Raw genomic sequence first — 21,129 nt, forward strand, 5'->3', positions numbered from 1 at the left:
TTAGATAAGTCACTTCAGAAAAGTCACTTCAGAAAAGTCACTTCAGAAAAGTCACTTCAGAAAAGTCACTTCAGAAAAGTCACTTTAGATAAGTCACTGTAGATAAGCCACTCTAGATAAGTCATTCTAGATAAGAGTAGCAACCAAGTGTTTAAATGTTAGACGTGTACTAATGTGTTTTAAATCAATGAGGAAATAATATTTCAGGTTTAATTTATTGTCTTTGTTAAGAATCCACTACAGATGCTTCAGATCAATTAGAGATCTTGATTAAAATGCTGGAGTATTCCTTTCAATTATATGCTTATAAATCTAAAAATGATTCAATTTCAACATTTCTTTTTTTTACTTATTTGTTTTATAAAGTAAAAATAGAAAAACAAATCAGCAGCAGGAAATGTACAAGGTTTTCTTACAGCAGTGATGAAATGTTTGCCTGTCGTTGCTGTGAGCATTGTTGATCTCTCCCTCTGTTGTGTTTTGTCGTGTGTGTATGTTTGTGTCTGTCTGCCGTTATCGCTGCATGTGTGTGTGTGTGTTTTGCCTCGCCGTGCCTGTTTGTGGCGCCTTGAGTCCGTATGTGCTTATCCCGCTGTTTGTGCATCTCCGCCTGCCTGATTGCCCTGTGCTTGTGTGTGTATGCTGTGTTTGTTTGTGTGTGTGTGTGTGTGTGTGGTGTTGTCTGGTCTGTGCAGTGAAAGGCGCCTGGTCTTGCTGGTCTCCGTGGTCGCAGTGTTCAGTGCCCTGTGGTGGAGGGCACTACCAGCGGACACGCGGCTGCACCAACCCTGCCCCCAGCCTCCGAGGGGACATCTGCATCGGCCTGCATACAGAGGAGGCGCTGTGCAACACACATGCCTGCCAGGGTAAGCTCACCTCAGGACCCACAGCCAGCGATGAACCGTGAGGTCCTGACCAGCCGCTCCACAGAGAGCACGCCTCGGTCTGTATGCACACCAGCAGGTCCAGATGTGTTTTTTGTTTTTTATGGTTTTCTGGCAACCCATCTCCTCCCATGTACTCACGCTGCTTAAAGTGGTGGTTTGGTCAACAATCAAGTTTACACGTTTTATTGTCTATTAATCAATCAATCAATCCATGCATTAATCTTCATTTAAACTCATAAGCCCCTTATTTACAATGTAGCTGAGCCAATACATAGGGAAGGGATTGTCAAAGAAAAATGACAATTTTAACTAAAATAAGTTAAATATATAGAATATAGAGAACTTTAATTGTTTACTTTAATAGTTTACTATAAGAAAAAAAAATAACTCCAATCCCCAGCCCAATCTTAATTGTCTAATCCAGGTAATTAAGGCCTTCAGGGACATGAGTATATTATAGACTCAGGTGTGTTAGATCGATAATCTTTAAGAACAGGAGTGAGCACTTGCTTTAAAAGTATTTAGTTAAGTATAAGCTATATATTACAATAAATACCACGTTTACTTTACAGTGTAACGTCATATAGTTTAGGACAAATGTTTGACAATGTAAGCCTAATATTTGCATGTTGGTAGCTTGTTTGCAGGCTCTTAGCTACCATTATCCGTTAGCTACACTAGTCTACACAAGCGAGATCAGCCACTGAACATATCTCAATCATATCTGATCAACCACATAAGGGAATTTTTGTAAATGAGATTTGTGGCCAACCAGACTCTTTAAGCAGCACGCTGTCAGCATTGCTAACTCCGTGGAGCTGTTGTGAGTGTGGTAAATGTTTGTTGTTGCAGAGCTGATCCTTATTGCTGTGAGAGCGCTGCTCCCAGACCTGTCATTCCCTGCAAATCACAAACACATTTTCCAGAGATACTCCTACAAGCCTACAGTGCTGTAAAGACAAGAATGAGTGTGTGTGTGTGTGTGTATGTGTGTGTTAGAGATAGAAAGAGAGAGAAAGAGAAAGAAAAAGCGAGAGTGACAAAGACAGAGAGACACTGTAATGCTGCTGTAAAGTGCTGTAATCATATTCTGTGGTGTGAAGTGTAGAACAAGGGCCTCAGTGTTTTCCAGTACAGAACCAGCACAGCTGTTCCCATAAGGAGAAGCTCAAATATTTATGAAGCAAGCTAATCTTGGAATCATGTGTGTGAAAAGCAACGATTCCCTAAAAAGAGGCTGAAAAAAAAAACTCTGTCAGCTTTAGCCAATGCTGCAATACTCCAGTTTTTACCCCATGTTTTATTCCTTCACTAATGTGCACTTAATTTAACTCGTCTTACTTTGGGTTCTGTTTCTCGCTGCTAAGAATGGCCTACCCAGTCTTAGAAACCCGGGTCACGGCACCAAGTTGTTAGAAATTCAATACACAGAATGGCTTACCAGTTTAAATACAGCTGACATGGATAGAGATAGACGTTTTTAGACGTTTTTCCATTGCCAATCCCAATAGCAATACAACAGAAATTTACTTGAACACACCTCACTTCAAGGCCACCACGCCCATCAGTAAGAAGCACTGTTGTTTTTTAACCATCCTGTTATGTTACGGGTCAAATTGACGTGTTTTAAAGTTTGAAGATCTTGGAATTTTTTCTCTTTTTTCAGTATGAAACTTCTTAGTTTAATCAACATATAATATGAATATGGCTCCTCTCATATATTTGCAACCACCCCCTGCAAAAACAAAACTAAAACAAAATTGCATTGTTATGTTTCAATGTAATGTAAAACTATAGTTTTTTTATGTTGGTCTTTCAAAAGTCATAAGTAATATTAAACATTAAAAAACATAAAACAAGTGAATTATGCTAACTGAACCATTACCTGTTGGAGGTAAGAAACACCATTGCACCTAATATTGAAAGAATAATTAGCAGTGGAGTAAGTAATGAAACATTGTTTTTTTAGACATCTTTTGGATAATTTAACATGCACCCATCAAAATGACCCGGGAACACCATTGCTGTTTCTGACAAATGAACATAACAGGAGGGGTAAATCATGCAGGTGGGGTGTAAGATAGCAATGAGCGTCACGACACGCCTTGTGCAGGGTGTAAGATGGGGCCTATAATGATAAATAACCAACAATCAACATATGTACAATGTCTGTATACTGTCTAATGTCTGACATTAAAATCCAGTGACTTTTTGGCTGACAGAAATCTGCTGGAAGAAACCAATTTGTTTCGCTTCAGTATCAAAATCAGACAATAATCACACACACACAGTTCAATCAGCTGTCTTCCTAAAGGTTTTCTTTCCTCCATCTATCTCCTAATGTGATGGCATGGTGATCACCCAAACCTGGTCTCGGCAGATTAAAGACTCTTGTAGGCTGTCACTCAGGAGCTGATCAGATGGCCCGGGCTGTTTGGTGTTTCTTTGAGCGTGGCTTGATTAAAGATGTTCTGAGAGTAGGAGCAGGTGAAGGGCAGGTGTAGAAGCTGCATGTATATTAAGAGAAACAGTCTCAGTCCATCACTGCCACTGGCCCTCTGTTTTTTCCTGTCCTCTGACTTTGCTAAGCAAACACTTGGTTTGATTGAGGCAAATAAACAGAGATGGATGTAGCAATTATCCGCACTGCTTAGCATCGTTATTAAACGAGGAGGAGGAGGAGGAGGAGGAAGGGGGGTGGTGGCGTTTTCAACAGTAACTCAGAATGCCTTACACCAGCACTGGCAGCTTGAAATAGAGATTTCAGGCATAGGCGCTGAAGCTCCAGTCTTGGCCTCCTCTGTTTATGAACGAGGAATTCCTGTGAGGCTTAGATGGCATCCTAAGATTTGTGTCTGCCAAACACTGCGACGGCTCAGAAAACTGAAAAAGAATGGATTTATTTGTTGATTCAATTTCCCGGGTACGCAGACGTGTCCGTGTTTCTGTACAAAGAAGTAAACAGGTTGGTTTGCATCTCTATGAAATTGTCTGGGCTTTTGTTTTTCAGAGCTTTGTTTTTTTCTTTTTTTGACGCTCTTCGTTTCATATGCATGTGTGTGGGCCAGAGAGCGGTGGCCTGGCGAGACAGCTGACCTTCTGCTCTTTGAAAACGTGTGCTTGTGATGGTTTGTTGGTGCAGGTGGCTGGATGGCCTGGACTGTGTGGTCAGCATGTGACGACACGGGTCTGCAGATGCGTACTCGAGTGTGTGGTACTCAGAGCTCAACGCCGTGCACGGGAAACGGCACCCAGTACAGAGACTGCAATGAAATCCCAGGTGAGAGATTCATTCCCCTCACTTCCACTCACATACACTTACATACACATACAAACAAAGGGTTCTTTGGGAGAAGCCTTGTGAAAAGGAAGTATACTTAAGAGCATTAAAAGTATTCAAATCAGCTAAGGAATACTAAAAGTGCATTTTCTATTTAATATACTCATTGAAAATACATGTTAAATATACTTTCTCTGTATTTCCATAGAATTTTTTTTAAGCAATATGCTTAAAATTATACACTGTGTTGATAGAAAATATATAGAGTGGCATTAAATTCTGCTTAAAGTGCACTTTAGTGTAGTTTTTTTTTTCAGTAGCATTAACATGTACACAACATGTGCATCAATATGCAAACCAGTACATTTACAATATACTTCAAGTGTTTTAAAAATAGATGAAGGTAAGTTAGATATACAGTCAAATGCTTTTATGTTGTATTTAACTATAGCTTAATTACTATTTAAATATACTTAAGTTGTTTCAAAATAGTACATTTAGTATGTATTTATGTAAGTAAGTATACAGTTTAATGCTAAAAATGTACTTTTTCATGTTACATATTCTTTTGAAGCCTTAGAACTACTACTTTTGGTCACATTATAAGACAAACTGCTTACAGCATGTTCACTCCTGCCCTTTTTAGTTTAAGTTGGCCTCATCAGATTTGTTTTCAGCCTTCATGCAAGTCAATTGAGCAAGTATAAATACAGATGTGGACAAAAACAACCAAACTGACGCCCTGGAGAGAAGGTGGTATTGGTCCAGTTAAACAAAAAAAAACACCTTGAAGATCCATCAACCCAGCTATCAGTTGTATTCCACAAGGTGTAGTTTAATCTGGTTTATTGGCCAGATAATAAACTATAGCTTTGTACAAATGCCATCTCTGTCATTGCTCCAAGCTTAAGCATCACAGAAAAATACAGTAGACCAGAGCACAAGGACCTCCTTACTGTATTTACCTTCTTTCCCCCAATCCAAACAGGACTGACCAGTAATCACATTGTTCCATTGACTGGATTTTCCCTGTGTGAAAACAAACCAAATCCAAATTTACAAACTTCAGAAACTAATTCAGACCAGAGCAAACAAACTATAGGTGTGCATAAACCAAAAAACAATCTTACGAATGTGCATTTTTTTTTACTATTTTTAAAAATGGTTTGTCTGTGGCATCATTCAAGAAACGCTTTAAGGCCCTTAACATTTTTGAAGGTTTACAAGAACAGATACACACACACACACTTGTACACAAGGCCTTATGTGCTTGAACATACCCACTTAAACAGATGCATCCAGTATTCCATTGCCACTTCACCAAATCCCGAACAGAGCAATCAGAGCACTCTTCCGCATGCCAAAAGGCTTTAGCCTGACAGCCAATGAATTTGCTGTTGTGTAGTTCACTCTTGTGCCTATTAAATAATCATATATTTTTACATCCCTTCAAAATCCACTGTTGGCTTTGAGATAGATTAGCTGTAATGTGTTTACTTGCTTTGATTCATCACTCTTGCCGGTGAAGTGAAAACGAGTTTTATAAGTGGAGGACTGATCGCTCGCAGCCTGCTAGAACAGAGGTTAGCCGAGCGGAATACCAAGTGAATCAGGCACTGTAATTAATATTAATGTTATGTCACAACGCAGGCTCACATCCAATTTCACTCCAATTTTGGGCAGACACATTTGAAATCGCAAGGTCTCTTGAACGGTGAGGAGAGAGGGCAATTTTACCTGAAAATTAATCAAGGAGATTTTTTTGCATCTCAATTAAAACAAGTCTACACTCTTCACGTTCACATCCTCCGACTGCCAGGCTGGATGAATATCCACTTCTTTTTGCTGGTATTCGAGATCAGCTTTAAAAAGCACAGCGGAGGAATGGGATTATAATGGACTCCCTTTGACTCGTTTGCAGCTGTGAGAAAGCGAGATCTGATCACCCGACCGTGCGGGCCTTACCGCAGACCACCTTCAGGTGGAATGCTAATGTTACCGCTAACCTCAAGTCTTGAGATGAGATAATTAGTTTTGTAGAAGGAATTGGCAATAAAACATCTAAAAAGTCATCTAAACCGGTTTCTGTGTGTTATGGATGTTGAGGGATGAGAGGTGAATGTGCTTTGAATTACAGATCTGGCTGCTCTCCAAAAACACTCTTCATTACACTCCATAACTAAATGCACGTGAGAACTAGCAATGCCATACAGAGAATACCCACTTGAAGTGAGTCCAAAATGAATGGGCTCATATGGATTAACTGAGCGAAATCAGAGTTTATAAATGTTGATCAGCTATATACTGAACTATGTACTGAACTAAGTTCTCAACACAGAACTATATCAAATGTTTTAGTACAACATACATAATCTTTTAAGGGTTTTAACTGCAGTTACTTGGAGCACTTTTAATCTCCAGCATCATATTACCAACCTGTCATTTAACTCACAGAAGCAGAGATGCTAGTTTCTTGTCTTGTACTGTGTAAACCCTGTTTACTGTGGAAAGATTTTAAAAGAAATATACAGGCACACATACTTTGCTTCTTAAGTAAAATACATTATTCTGTTTCTAAAATTAAAGAAATACTCAGAACAGGTTTTAGCTTTGAGCTCCATTCACCCATATTCATATAGGACTCACTTGAAAGCTCCTTCTAGTGTTTAACTCTAGTGTCATTTACTGATATAACAGTGAAAGAGAAAGTCTCCATAAATGATTTTGGACTGGTGGTTCTCTCTGTTTCTACGTGATCCCATGGACTGAAGGTAGCTCCCAGTCACCAACTGGATCAGATATTAAACATGCTTGATATTTGCTGGGCGTCTGCGACTTGTCGATGATCACTCGGCAATGGTTTGGCAGACGTCTTTTAATAGTTCACACCAAACAAGAAAGCAAAACTATCGGCGACTAAAAGACTGGGCTAGAATCATGTCATGTGAACCCTGTGAAAGCAAATAAATCTTGCCATTAATTTAGATTTAAATAGCATTGTGGTGCTCATTTGAGGCAAGATGGGAATAAATTCCATAGCAATGAATGTGGCTTTGATGTTATTTTCTCTACTTTATCGGTGGTTCCCCGGCTGCAGTGCTGGAGTCTATCTCTCTGACATGCTGCTGTGTTACTGTCATCGCTCCTCTATGCATTGCCCCAGTTCCAGGAACGTTGGCTTTCAGAGCAGTGAGCAGAGGACAGCGGTGATTGGCATTCTGGCTGTAACTCTCTCTCTCTCTCTCTCTCTCTCTCTCTATCTCTCCGCAGTGATTCTGCCTGCATCTGGCTACGATAAGGACCAGCAGTGTGGGGGTAAGTGCATCAGCCAGAGTGTTTTCAGGTGTGTGTCGATTCACATCGGTGGACGAGTGACGGCATGCACTCGCGCTCGTGCATGTGTTTGTGTGTTTATGTGGCCGCACGAGAAAAAAAAAAAAATTGCACGTATGTACGTGTGTGTCCACGTGCAAGCATGTATGTACTATTGTGTGAACAACATTGTGTGTGTTCCTGCATCCCCACTCATTCATGCAGACCTCAGGAGGTAATGGAGTCTCTCTGCTGCTCACGAGACTCTCAGTAATGGAAATGAGAGCTGAAAGAAGCGAAGAAGAACAAGAAGAAGAGGAGGAGTAGAGCGCAGGGCCAAGCCGGGCCCTTCACACGCCACCGCTCCACTGCTCCTGAGCTGAGGCCATTCTCCACGCTCTGCGCTCCCTGCTCCCCAAAGCTCCAGCCTGCCAGCACCACCTGCGCTCCAACCACACCTTCACATGAATATACACCGCTGTTCAAAAGCTTGGAATCAATGCTTGCAGAAATGTGAAGCCAAAAGCGTTGGAGATGAAATCACCATTGTGTAAAGGAGTAGAACAAAGCTAAATGGATACGCCAGTCATGTTTAATGAGTAGAAAGCACAAATGTAGTCCAAATTGTGTACAAAGAAAAGAAATGTAGATTATTTCGAAACAATTGAGAAGATTTAGAAGCTTAAAGTTAACGTCTTGAATTCCACAATGTTTCTATTTCCACTGGAATGGCGTACCTTTGCAACCACACTTCAACACTCTAGCAGCCACCTTAGTTTTTTATATTGTCAGTTCAAGTTGTTGGTTTTATTAAACATACTCTACTGTTATTTCATTCAATATAATTGTCTACAGTCTTTTTAACGAAGTTTGTATGGTATTGTATGGTATTTCTGTTTTATTTCTGAACCTCTGTTCTGAACCTCTAGAGGTAGCAGTTAGTTTTGAAGGTGAAATTAGAGTGGGTGGAGCCTGTTTTATTTATAGAACAAGAATCTATCAAAGTCTTCTCTTTATCACACATGTGTATGGAAGTTTACCATTGCACAAACAAAGGCGATTTCTAAGGACTTCAGAAAAAAAGATGTTTGACTGATGAAAAAATACTGTTGATGCTCATTAGGATGGAAGAGGATAAAAAAACAGTTTGGACTTCACCAATCCAGAGTTGGACGAAATTAAAGACTATTGTTTCCCTTTCCCGGGAGTGGTCGCCAACAAAGATCACTCAAAAAGCAAGGCGAGGTCACAATAGTCAATGAGGTCACAAAGGATAACTTCTAAGCAACTGAAGGCCTCTTTGACATTGACTAAAATCAAATTCTCCTTTAACATGATGTATGGAATACTATTTTTGTATTTATTCTACTGACTGAATTGCTTTAATATACAGTATAAAACATATATCTACTAAGTTGTCATTAATGCTCTCTCTAATACAGATAGTCAGGCTATTTGTATTACGCATTATTATTGAAGATGTTCAAACAACACACAACTCAAACCTAACATTCCCACTGACATTGTAAAGACTAGAATAATACAGATGATTAAAACGGCAGGTGATTCTGACCTTTTGAAGGGTGTTATGCATATGAAGGGAGGCAGCCAGGCCGGCCAGTGGTTTGTAGGCCAGTGATGCTGGGCTGGTCATGGCGGGTGACTGCTGCCCTCAGAGACGGCACCGCCATGCCAATTTGAACTCTCTCCAGGTAGCGTCCAGAGCCAGCCATGGGCAGCTCATTACCCAGCGTCCCCGAAGAGCGGCGCTCTCTCTCTCTCTCTCTCTCTCTCTGGTGGGCTCAGCAGCCAATTAAAGCAGTGCAGAGCACTAGCATGGCACCCTCTTCACTCCTTCTCCTCACATACTCATTACAGCCATGGCCGGCGATATGACTGCCCCACTAATCAGAGCACTGAGCCTCAGCACGGCTCCAGTCACTCCGACACTCTCCAGCACCTGCCTCCTGCCCGACGGAACACTGTGATGACTGTTATAGACATATTGGGCTAGTAATGAGGAACAGAGTGCCATTTTTCCCCCTGTTATGACTATTGCGGATGAATTCCGGCTCACGATGTGCAGGTTAAGGGGGACAAAAGTGTGGATAAGAGTGACAGTTCATTGCAGCGACTTGTAGACAAATGATATATCTTTTTTTAAAACACTGCCCTCTTCGTGTTAACCTTGGTTATCGTCATTTTCCCCAGGTTTCACTCTGCTGCACCTGATAGCCACCGGTGTGTCATGTTTCCTGGGCGCAGGCCTGCTGTCCTTCCTGGTATACGTGTACTGCCAGCGCTTCCACAAACCCTCACAAGAGTCTGCCGTCATCCACCCTACTACTCCTAATCACCTCAACTACAAGGGAAACACCACGCCAAAGAACGAGAAGTACACACCCATGGAGTTTAAGGTGAGAGCCAATCCCTGGAGTTCAATGCCAAGTCACAGATTATTGTGCCTCAGAGATACATTGACCCTTCTTGGAATTCTTTTATGTAAGCTTCAAGACATTTTTTGGTGGGAAATTGATCCACTCTTCAAGCAGAAACAGCCGTACCATCATTCTCTGCAGCTCAGAGTGTGGCTTCAATTGCTGAAGATGAACAAAATCCTCTATGTGGGGGAAAAAGTAAAAATCATTATTATTTTATACAGATGTCTGAGTTTTGAAGATCTCAAATTTTCTTTTTTTTTTTGATATTAAGAAGCTATAGCTGGGTTAGAAATCCCCCCATATTAGAGAAATAGTTCGCTATATGGTGTCAATCATGTTGTAGTGCTGTTTGACATATCAACAGTAAATTATATTCCCTATATAGTTCACTATTAACTACAAAAAAATGTAGCGTTCAGACATTGTATGCTTAGATTCGAAATGTATACCAAAATGCAGTGCGGTGGTGTTGTGGCAGACATCCTCAGAGCAGCACAAACTATTTTTGTTTGTTTGTTCAGTTGTTTCTTAGTCAGTTCACTGTGAATAGTAAATGAGTTAATGAGTGAACCAATCCAAAAACTGCTACGGGGTTGTGGGATCAAAAACATGGTATTTTTTATGAAAACCAGTGTAATCAGATAAGGGTATGGTAAGGCAAAAATAACTTCTTTTTTTTTTTTTTTTTTTTTTTACTAAAGAGCTATTTAAAACAGTTACACATACAGCCCCACAGACTTACAATGCTAGTGGTAGGGGCATGGAGTTGCTCATGCCAAGTAATCACTATTTTTACATCAATAACAAGCTCAAAGTAGCTCCACATATCATTGGTAGAATTCTGAGGACATCCGCGGGCATTTATAATGATGCACTGAAATATTGCACAGTTTATTAAAAACACTGTTTATACACACAGTCCCTTTGCATAGGCAAGGCTAGGTCCATATCACAAGCATTGTGAGCGTGTTGGGCTATTTAACAAAAGTTATTTTTATTAGTTATCATATTTTAATACAACCCCAAGTCCACTTTACACCAGATTTCTCCTTTAACTCCCAACCTTCCAATTTTGTACCGTCCTGAGGCATCTTTGGTTTATTGAAATATGGAAAGTCTCTCATAACACAACGCAATTTTCCCACTGGCAGCTCTGAAAAACAGGCACCAATTACTCAAGCACAGTTTTGCAGGCTTTTATTTTGCTTTTTCTTTCAGTCCTCCATTTCAAACGTAGCTGTACCATACATATAGATATATGTATAAAAATATGTATTATGTATTAAAAATAAAGGTGCCTATTGAAAATCCAGCCAAGATGGAAAAGCAGAGCACACAAGAATAGTGGCAGACTTTTGAAGCCTAAACTTGGTCAGGACTGTGGAAAAACTGCATCGAACTTTCATTAATATGTTTTTTTAGCTAGACTATGACCATCGTTTGTTATGTTTGAGCTTTGAAATATGCGATCGCCTGCAGATGAGAGGTGCTTCTCATTCTCCCTACGGCGGCTTGTTTAGCTGCCTCTCCCAGCACCATGCAGCTCCTGGCACACACTCAGTCTTTATTAATGGGCTCCATTAGACTGTTTAAGCAGCAGCCGGCCAGTGCACTCCCACAGCTGGTTGTGACTGATTGTTGAGCCCATCCAATTAGTTGGGCTCCGCTCGCTCTCCCCCCACCTCGTGTCCTTGCTCTGACACCTGTGCGCACCCGTAGCCGCCACTTCCATCGATCTGCTCCGTGCCCGCTGCTCGCTCTAAGCTCATTACGAGGTCTTGAGGCCTGGACGCAAGTAACTAAGGCGATGTGAGTTAGCGTAAGTAATGGGGGAGTGGCAGCTGCTCCAGCCGTCTCCGACAGACGCCTCTAGGCTTGTCTGTCCGCAGACGGCAGAAGCAGAGGTGGCAGTCGCTGATAGGTGTGATGAGAAGCATCCGGCGAGAGACATGCTTTAATTAGAATGAAGAATCTAATGTCACCAAGCGGCGAAGACAAACCCCAGCTGCTCATCCCAACAGCTCCAAGATACAACTCCTGTCTCGCGATGTCCACGAGTAATCGAGTATTCAATTAAGCTGCTGAGATGCAAGAATTCAAACTCTGTAATCATCCTCGCAGGTCGTTTCTGGCAGAAACTGAAGGCTTATTTTGGAGCTTAATTCCTCAACAGTGTGAGCAAGTCATTTAAATTGGTCAATTGTTCGGTTAACTCAATGTAAAGAGAGAGCAGCTGGTGTGTTCAGATAATGTCAGGGTGCGTGAAGGAGGGACGAGGAGAGCGGATGCAAATGCGAGTGTATTTATTATACAGATAACAAAAGACAAAAATAAACAAATAAACGGAAACTAAACAGAAAACAAGAAACATGGAGAACAGAGACGCAACCACAACAGGCTAACAAAGCACAAGAACCGACACGAGGGAAAGGGAGCACGGACTATAAATAGTGTAACACACACGGGAAACAGAGAACACCTGGGGCTAAGGGGCGGAGTTACAAATGATACACAGGTGAGGGCAAGAAACACTGAGGAGCACGGATCACGTGGGAGACACACTCACAGGCACAAGCAGAGACAGGCACAGAAAAAGGTAAATAAACACAGAAACACGAGAACAGACAGGGACCACGTGACAGAACCCACCCCTTAACGCGCAACTCCTGGGGCGCGAAAAAACAAACCCCCAGGAGCCGGTCAGGAGAGGGTGGAAACCGAAAAACAAAACAAAACACAAGACTAGAACAGAGGACACCTGAGAGGAGACTGAACAGAAAACGGGGACTGGACATTACTGGGCAAAGGGACCGGGATGAAAACAGTAAGAGGGACAGAAACAAACACGGTGACAGGGACTGGAACAGAAAAACCACGAGTGACAGAGACTGGAACATAGACAGAGACTGGAACCATGACAGGAAGAGACAAGGGCACAAAAAACATAGATGGGTACCCAGGGCTGGAAAAAGTCTGTGGGGGCAGCCTGGGTACACCACAAGGGGCAAAGTCAGGGGGCCTCGGAGCAGGCCTGGAAAGGCGGGGCCTGGGAGTGGGCGTGGCGGCGGGAGCCACGGGCACAGGAGTAGGTGCGTTTACCGCCGGTCCGCCGGTGAAGTCCGGCGCGGGAAGCGCTGGTCCGCCGGTGAAGTCCGGCGCGGAGAGCGCTGGTCCGCCGGTGAAGTCCGGCGCGGGGAGCGCTGGTCCGCCGGTGAAGTCCGGCGCGGGGAGCGCTGGTCCACCGGTGAAGTCCGGCGCGGGGAGCGCTGGTCCGCCGGTGAAGTCCGGCGCGGGGAGCGCTGGGTCGCCGCCGAAGTCCGGCTCGGAGAGCGCTCGGTCGCCGCTAAAGTCCGGCTCGGAGAGCGCTGGGTCGCCGCTAAAGTCCGGCTCGGAGAGCGCTGGGTCGCCGCTGCAGTCCGGCTCGGAGAGCGCTGGGTCGCCGCTGCAGTCCGGCTCGGAGAGCGCTGGGTCGCCGCTGCAGTCCGGCTCGGAGAGCGCTGGGTCGCCGCTGCAGTCCGGCTCGGAGAGCGCTGGGTCGCCGCTGCAGTCCGGCTCGGAGAGCGCTGGGTCGCCGGTGAAGATCGGCTCGGAGGGCGCTGGGTCGCCGGTGAATTCCGGCTCGGAGGGCGCTGGGTCGCCGGTGAATTCCGGCTCGGAGGGCGCTGGGTCGCCGGTCAGGAACCAGGGCGGACAGAGGCATGCGGGAGGCAGAACTGCCCCTGGAGGCAACGGCCGACGGGCTGGTGTTGGGAGGTAATCTCCCTCCTCCTCCTCCTCCGAGCTGGACGCAGGTGTGAGGAAGTCTACATAATCCCAGAAATAAGACTCCTCACAACCTGCGTCCCTGCCAACACGGTGCGCCCCCCCAAAAAGTGCTCCCCCCTTGAGAGGGTCCTCCTCAGGCGAGCGGGAGCGCTGAGAATGCCGCTGCCGTCTTTTCCTCCTCCGGCGCCGGCTAGCTGAGGAGTTAAGAGAGGGCTGCTCCTCCAGCACGCCGCGAGAAAGGGAGGAGCGGCGGATCGCCAATCTGGATCCCAGGTAGACGCCACTCGCTGCATCCATTGCTTGGTCGGTTCTTCTGTCAGGGTGCGTGAAGGAGGGACGAGGAGAGCGGATGCAAATGCGAGTGTATTTATTATACAGATAACAAAAGACAAAAATAAACAAATAAACGGAAACTAAACAGAAAACAAGAAACATGGAGAACAGAGACGCAACCACAACAGGCTAACAAAGCACAAGAACCGACACGAGGGAAAGGGAGCACGGACTATAAATAGTGTAACACACACGGGAAACAGAGAACACCTGGGGCTAAGGGGCGGAGTTACAAATGATACACAGGTGAGGGCAAGAAACACTGAGGAGCACGGATCACGTGGGAGACACACTCACAGGCACAAGCAGAGACAGGCACAGAAAAAGGTAAATAAACACAGAAACACGAGAACAGACAGGGACCACGTGACAGATAATGCCTCTAGAGACGGCCATAATATACATAATCACACCAAAGTATACCTACAGCGAACCTAAAAGATCTTAATAGCTTCCTATTTCCAAATATATCTATGGATATAATTTACTGTTCTGTCATTTTCTCACATAGCGCTTTTTCATAGATGTGGAACCGACACCATTTTGGTTCACGAACCTAATTTTAAACTGTTTGCCACATTTTCACTAACAAAAATAGGTTCCAGAACCAGGAACTTTTGTTTGCAAAAAATACTAGGTTCTTCATTGCGAACCGTGACGATATCTGTTTGATATTGCTGGTCAACATTGTAAAAAATTATCTCAATATTCTTCAAATATATGATTACAAAACAATCTCAGTTTTTCAAACAGTAATTCAATTCACTTATCCATATAAATTCGATTAACCTCGCATATGGACGCAAGAGTTTTGACAGTCTGTCAGGTCTTTCAGAATGGCTGTTAGGAGTCACATTCTCCATCTTCAGGAAACCTCTGTAATTATGTTCAAGAAAATTTTATATCTGAAAAATTATTCTTAAAATGATACTTAAAAGTATTTCTACTATTTAGTATTTTGTATTCAATGGCTGTTTGTATTGCAAATACTAAATACATAGTAAATGAAGATTGGTCTTAGACCTGTGAACAGTACTATCCTTACCTCGATACTGACCAAACTTATTTTGTCCTATATTTTTATTGCAAATAACTAAATGTTCAGTAGCTCTGCTCAGATATCCTTGAACATCAGAATGCACACTGTTACTTCTGTCACACAGATTATAATAATACAAATAATAATGACAATAATAAACCTGCATTCTCCTGGCTGTCATCTCTCACACAGGGATAAGTCTGTGTTTGTTTGTATACATGCGTCTGATTGGGAGCTGCTTATGAGCCCAGCAGCAAGGTCTTAGAGTCTCACAAAAGCAGCTGTTTATTATATTTTGCATTATGCCATTGTAGCTCAGAGACTCTCATCCAGCCTGAGTCATTACAATCACTGCTGAGCGTTGCATACTTTTTCCCCAATTACCGGGCTGCCGCTGCTTTGCTGCTGTTGAGATAAATTACATTTCTCAAGAGCGCCGGCGAGCGTTCACATGCAACTTCCATCCATGACCTGCAAGTCTATTGCTTTTGAATTATTCAGCTGCTCCACTGCGAGTGTCATTCTGAGGCGCTATCGATATTTATAGAGCTGGCTGGATAAGGCACACTGAGCTCACACTCGTGACCCTGAACTGTCTTCTGCTCAAAGGCATGAGAGGGCTCTCTATGGAAGGACCTTACCATCTGTTGCACATGGCAGCCCAGAGTCTGACTGGTGGCTCTTTCTCTAGCCTTGTGCTTTTAAATGACTGTTCTTTTCTTTTTCTTCTCTTGCCCTCTCCAGACGCTGAACAAGAACAATCTTCTGCCAGACGAAAGAACCAACTTCTTCCCATCACCGCTCCAACAGACCAACGTCTACACCACCACCTACTACCCCGCAGCGCTGGGTAAATACGACTACCGGCCTGACTCTTCGCCCTCGCCCTGCAGAAACTACAACCACAGCTGAGACTTTTACCTGCACCTCCAAAGCCATGGTATAAAAGGGGGACTGACACTATTGAGCACCCCTCTTCTCTAAACTCTTAAACCATGAGCATCCCCCAAGCTCCCTCAGCACCTGAGGATAGTGATGCTCTTCTGGAACATTCCGCCTCCCGACTCCCTGCACTCGGAGGACAAGAGCATGCCATCTAAATCATGGTTAAAAGTCTCTGATGGAAACAAAAAAAGGACCAAGTACACGGACCAAGTACAGCATTTCAAATGGTACTTATTTCCAAGGAATGCCTTTCAAGGAAGATTGTGTAGCTACACTGATGTCTCGTATTTAAATCACTAAATCTGTCTCTGTGGAACTCCTGACCGAGGATAGTCTGTGGCAGAATTGCTGAACGGACACTGTAGGCTTCTCTTTATGTCACATCACACTCAGCACTCAACAGTCCAGCACTCAACAGAACAAGACTCAAGCCTCTGTCTACACTTGGAAACTTTGGATTGTGTCCACAACTACTGCAGCAAGAGAACGGACCAAGAGAAACACGGCTAAAGAAAGGGATCGATGCTTACTCTGTTAAGTCGTCTGTTATTGAGCAAGCTTGTGTTATCACCGAGCGCAAATGTAACAAGACACCGAGAAGAAGTTCCTCTCGCAGGCTGTGGATATAAAGCCTTTGTAAGACTACGAGCTACAGCTAGAGGACTAATGCACTGAGATATCACTGAGATATGCAGCACCTGCAGATACCACACTTTATGAACAACACTGAACCTAATCATTGGTCAAGTAAAATGGTAAGTTTGCCACCAAGCTACCAGAGGAAGAGGAGGAATGCAGACCAAATGTGACCCTGTGGAGTTTTTGGAGAAGGAGCAATAGGAACGCCAGTGATGCCTGCTTGCTTTAGAGTCCACTTTGACCCTCTACTACACTCCACTACATGTTTTTATTATCTCTCGGATGGATGGAGTACGTTTGGACCTCATCTACACAACTTCTGAACCTACTGAATACTGAACGCCTTGGTGGTCGTATCAAATACGATAAGCTTGGACCAAGGTGGACTATATTTTAATATGAAACAATGTAGAAAATACTGATAGCTTGGCACTTGTTTTTTTTTTTTTAAGATTATTTTAAAGAGGGGCTTATTTGACAGTTTGTTTTGACATGAAATAGGATAGATGGACTTTGTTAGGGTTTGTTTGTTTATTTAAAGTAAGAATTCCAACAGTGTGGTGGCGAATGGCGCACTGATCATTGTCACATTTTTTTTCTCATATATATATATATATAGACACATATTTTCTACTGTATAGAGCAGATATATAATTAATCATCATTATTTTCAGTATGGGATAAGTTATACATCATTATTTGTTCAAAGTATCAAATATTCACAAATCGAATCAACCTTCAGGCTCTTATAACAGCAGCAAATCAGAGCAGAGGATCCCTGGCTTAATCAGAAATAACAAAGCTGTTTTCACAGTAATTTGATGTGCGGGAATGTGTGTGAGTGTGCCAGTGTGTGTGTGTGTGTGTGTGTGTGTGTGTGCGTGACTCATATTACAGGCTTATATTTTTTACAGTATAAAAATATCCAGTGGGATCATACAAAACAGAATTTTAATATTCATCCCATCAACATTGCATTGAGTGACGCACGGTTCTGTACTCACACGCGTATTTCTCACACAAACATCATTACAGAGGGAAGAGGATATTCTCTGGATATGGTGATTCTCACTGGGGTGTGGTATTATTTATAGCGAGCTTGGTTTGTAAAGGGCATTGAAGAACGAAGCTATTTTATTATGCTTGTCAAATGAATGCTGTCAGTGGTGCTTTTTAGTTAAGCTAAGCACGAGTGCTTGATTTGTATACAGGTAATGCCCCACTACGACACATAAAGGTTAGTGTAATGTACATGCATAGTGTAAAGCTAACACTGTTTGTTTTTTTTAAAGCCTTATAGTTGTAAGATAATGTGCAGCAGCTGTGTATATACCAACTCTAGGGACAGTGTGGGGATGGAGCCGGTCATTGAGTCTCGAGCCAACTGCTCTGCAGCAGTAGAAAATCCAAGCTTCTCAAGATTTGTGCTTTAAGGATGATATGTGGGCAAATCTGACATATCTGACCCAATATAACATCATGTGTTTTAAGAGGTGAAATTGAGCATTTGACTTCTTAATATCTGAAACATGTTGTTTTTTTTATTTTAGTTCAATTATGCTTAGTTTTACCACGGGAAGGTGGGGTAAAGACAATTGATTCTTCAGAAATTTTAGCCCATCAGTCTTTTTACAGACTTTTCACTGCTGCGTCAGTAATACATTCTAGATTTTCTAGCATTTAACAAAACTGTAAACAAACCATTAAGAAAAAAAATAAGGGTACATTAATTAACAGTACTTTTAACAGAAATTTTCAACTAATTATTAATTGACACTAGTTAAGATGTTATTAAACATTACATTTTTAATCACTTGGTGATGCCTAAAATGTAGTATGTAAATGTAAATATGTAAATATTGTTGAGTTCTTAAAACATACCTTTTACACCCTAGATCTAACTCAATTACTAACTCATTTACATATCCACGCCTATTCAGCTTACCACAGTTTAGGTGATAAGCCCACTCATAGTACTGTTATCAGAAGCTTCAGCTTCAGAATTTTAGCTCTGTGTGCTTTTTAAATAAGAGACAATGCAGAACAGTCAGTCAGAACAGAGCTCATTTATCTTATATCATCCAGTATAAATGTCTTACAGTAACAGAAACAACCTCTTTAAATCTGAGGGTTGAAGGGCAGAAAATTGCATTAGTGTACAAATACATCAAATACAAAAATCATGTAGGTTATTGGCCCTTTAAAGTAGCTGAAATGGTGTTATTGTAACCCTTCAGTTTAGGGAAGATTTCAATGATCTTGTAAGCAGGTATTACAAGAGCTGAATGCATAATATACTGCATTTGTAATTAATTGCAACTAATTCAACACGTGATTATACATTCTTCAGTGTACTGAATGCACAGCATTTTTTTAAATTAAATATAATCATTATTAGACCCTTTTTTATTATATTTTAGAGTGAGAACAAAAGCAAACATAACACAACATTACAAGAAAGTAGAAAACAAACTTTTTGTTTGTGGATTTTTTTGTCTACCCCAATCATACAAACCCACAATTAGGAGCACAATTAAATTACATGAGGAATCAAGTCAATGAAAAAAAAGCATAGCAAAAAAGAACAAATAAATTAATCATTTAAAAAAATATGAATGAATGAATGAAAATATTATAGTTCTCCAAGTTCAAGTTCAGTCGGCCACGATGTTGAATACGAATATATTACACTCTTTTAAACCATTTCTTGACAATAATTGGTAACTAAGTTATTAAGCAAAATATTGGTAATTATCTGAGTACATTGTTACACCTCTATTGTTTACACTTCACTTTGACAATTCACACCTGTTAAAAATTGTGAATCAATTCGTGACCAGAGTAATGAGTATATCGTTACACCTCTAACTACTGAGCTAAACTAAACACAGAATTACACAGTATATTAGGATACTTTTATACATGTTATGTATAACAATGATTTCACAAGCAATTAATCCCCAGATTTTGATGGGATCGCATTATCAAGTGTCTCATGCAATTACTCAGAAAGATGCCCAACCTACTAAATCCTGTAAAGTCAACTGCTGTGTTATTTTGCAGATGCATAACAAGGCCTGGAGTCCTCTGTGATTTCAATTTAACACCTCCGCTGTGAGGCTCAGCAGCACATCTCATTTGCAGAGGCATGGTATTTACCTTCCTGCTTAACAAGACGAAATTAGCGGCCTGACTATTCCAGCACTGAGTACGACAACCGTTTCTGTTCATGCTGAATATGAAAGAACACAACCCGCTTATCCTGCGTTCCCTGGAGCGCAGAAAATCCCTCTAGTCTATACAGTGTGGCAGATCAGTTTAAGCCCGTTTGCTGAGTGTGAGTTTATTATTATTAATTCCCCCCCGTCCCGAGGAGCTCTGCCGCCGCCGGACAGGACAGAGCCCAGACGACCAAATGATGCGCTCCATCCCCGCAAGGCTCGGTGCCCTTCTATGCAACTGACCTGGTGGTACTGTTAGATATGTGATGTAGACTGTAATCACTGCCTTTTAGACACTGTGAATTTTTTGGTACTCTATATTTTTGTATATTGTACATTGTAAAAGATAATAAACCATGATGCCAACTCAGACTAACCTGATCAGACTCGTTCTTTTCTTGCTCATCCCTGCCAACATATCAGTCCAGGCTGCTTTTCAAGGTAAGGCTTTTCAAACAAACAATCTGTGTCAGAATTGGGGCTGGGTATCAAATTTCAATGTTTAAAAAAGGCAAACACTGAAATGTCTCGGAACTACAGAGTACCGTAAGGTCTAAAAAAACTGTGATTATATTCGATACTTGTTGCATGATACACACATAAACATGTCAAATGCAGAGAGAGGGCCACAGCAAGGTAAACATGTTGAAGTGCTCTAAAGTCTGAGTCTACTTCTGAATATTCATCCACACATTTACCTATACTGACATCTCTTAGTCTCTCTCTCTCTCTCTCTCTCTCTCAGAGGAACTACCAGCATTTAAACAAATGAATCATGATTTTAATTAATGTTTAATTAGTGATTAACTCTACTAATATAAATATAATTAAATTTGGCCAATCTAATGCTGATTATTTTATCTCCATTTAAATACCCATTAATAAGTTTTCAAGAAATATGTGCACTCTTTGATATTGATATTTTGATATTTAATGTTTTTGTTTGTTTTAAGTAAATAAATAAAAAATCCTTAAATATCCATTAATCCATTAATGTATTAAGCAATCAATTATTATTCTTTAATAAGCGATACTATTTCGATATAAACTTTTACAAACACATTTTTGAGCAACGCCAAATATCATTTATTATCGTTATTGTCAAAATTTTAGAAATTATTGTGAATTAATGAAAGCAAGCATTTTATGTTCATATTTCTTAAGAAAAACTGAATTGAATCCAGTATGAGAACGAGATTTCTTATGCCGGCTGTTAAATAAATATGCTGTGTGAGAATAGTTGTAGATTTTTGTATTTTTTTAAAGG

At 41.6% G+C, this 21,129-nt stretch overlaps 1 protein-coding gene across 2 annotated transcripts in view; it reads left to right on the forward strand.

Annotated features, from left to right (window-relative positions):
* The window catches only part of sema5ba (sema domain, seven thrombospondin repeats (type 1 and type 1-like), transmembrane domain (TM) and short cytoplasmic domain, (semaphorin) 5Ba), a 202,990-nt gene extending 182,756 nt beyond the window's left edge, over positions 1–20,234 (forward strand). The window contains exons 19-23 of one of the 2 annotated variants that reach the window (XM_007227920.4): positions 696–866; positions 4,030–4,167; positions 7,438–7,482; positions 9,691–9,896; positions 15,802–20,234. In XM_007227920.4, the coding sequence (XP_007227982.3) occupies positions 696–866; positions 4,030–4,167; positions 7,438–7,482; positions 9,691–9,896; positions 15,802–15,969 (728 nt within the window). In that variant the 3' untranslated portion in view covers positions 15,970–20,234. The remainder of the gene's footprint in view (positions 1–695; positions 867–4,029; positions 4,168–7,437; positions 7,483–9,690; positions 9,897–15,801) is intronic. The other variant, XM_049484739.1, reaches the window with a different exon arrangement.
* Positions 20,235–21,129: the final 895 nt, after the last annotated feature.

This window comes from Astyanax mexicanus, chromosome 11 (genome assembly GCF_023375975.1).
Source record: "Astyanax mexicanus isolate ESR-SI-001 chromosome 11, AstMex3_surface, whole genome shotgun sequence".
In the NCBI taxonomy this organism is placed as follows: domain Eukaryota; kingdom Metazoa; phylum Chordata; class Actinopteri; order Characiformes; family Acestrorhamphidae; genus Astyanax; species Astyanax mexicanus.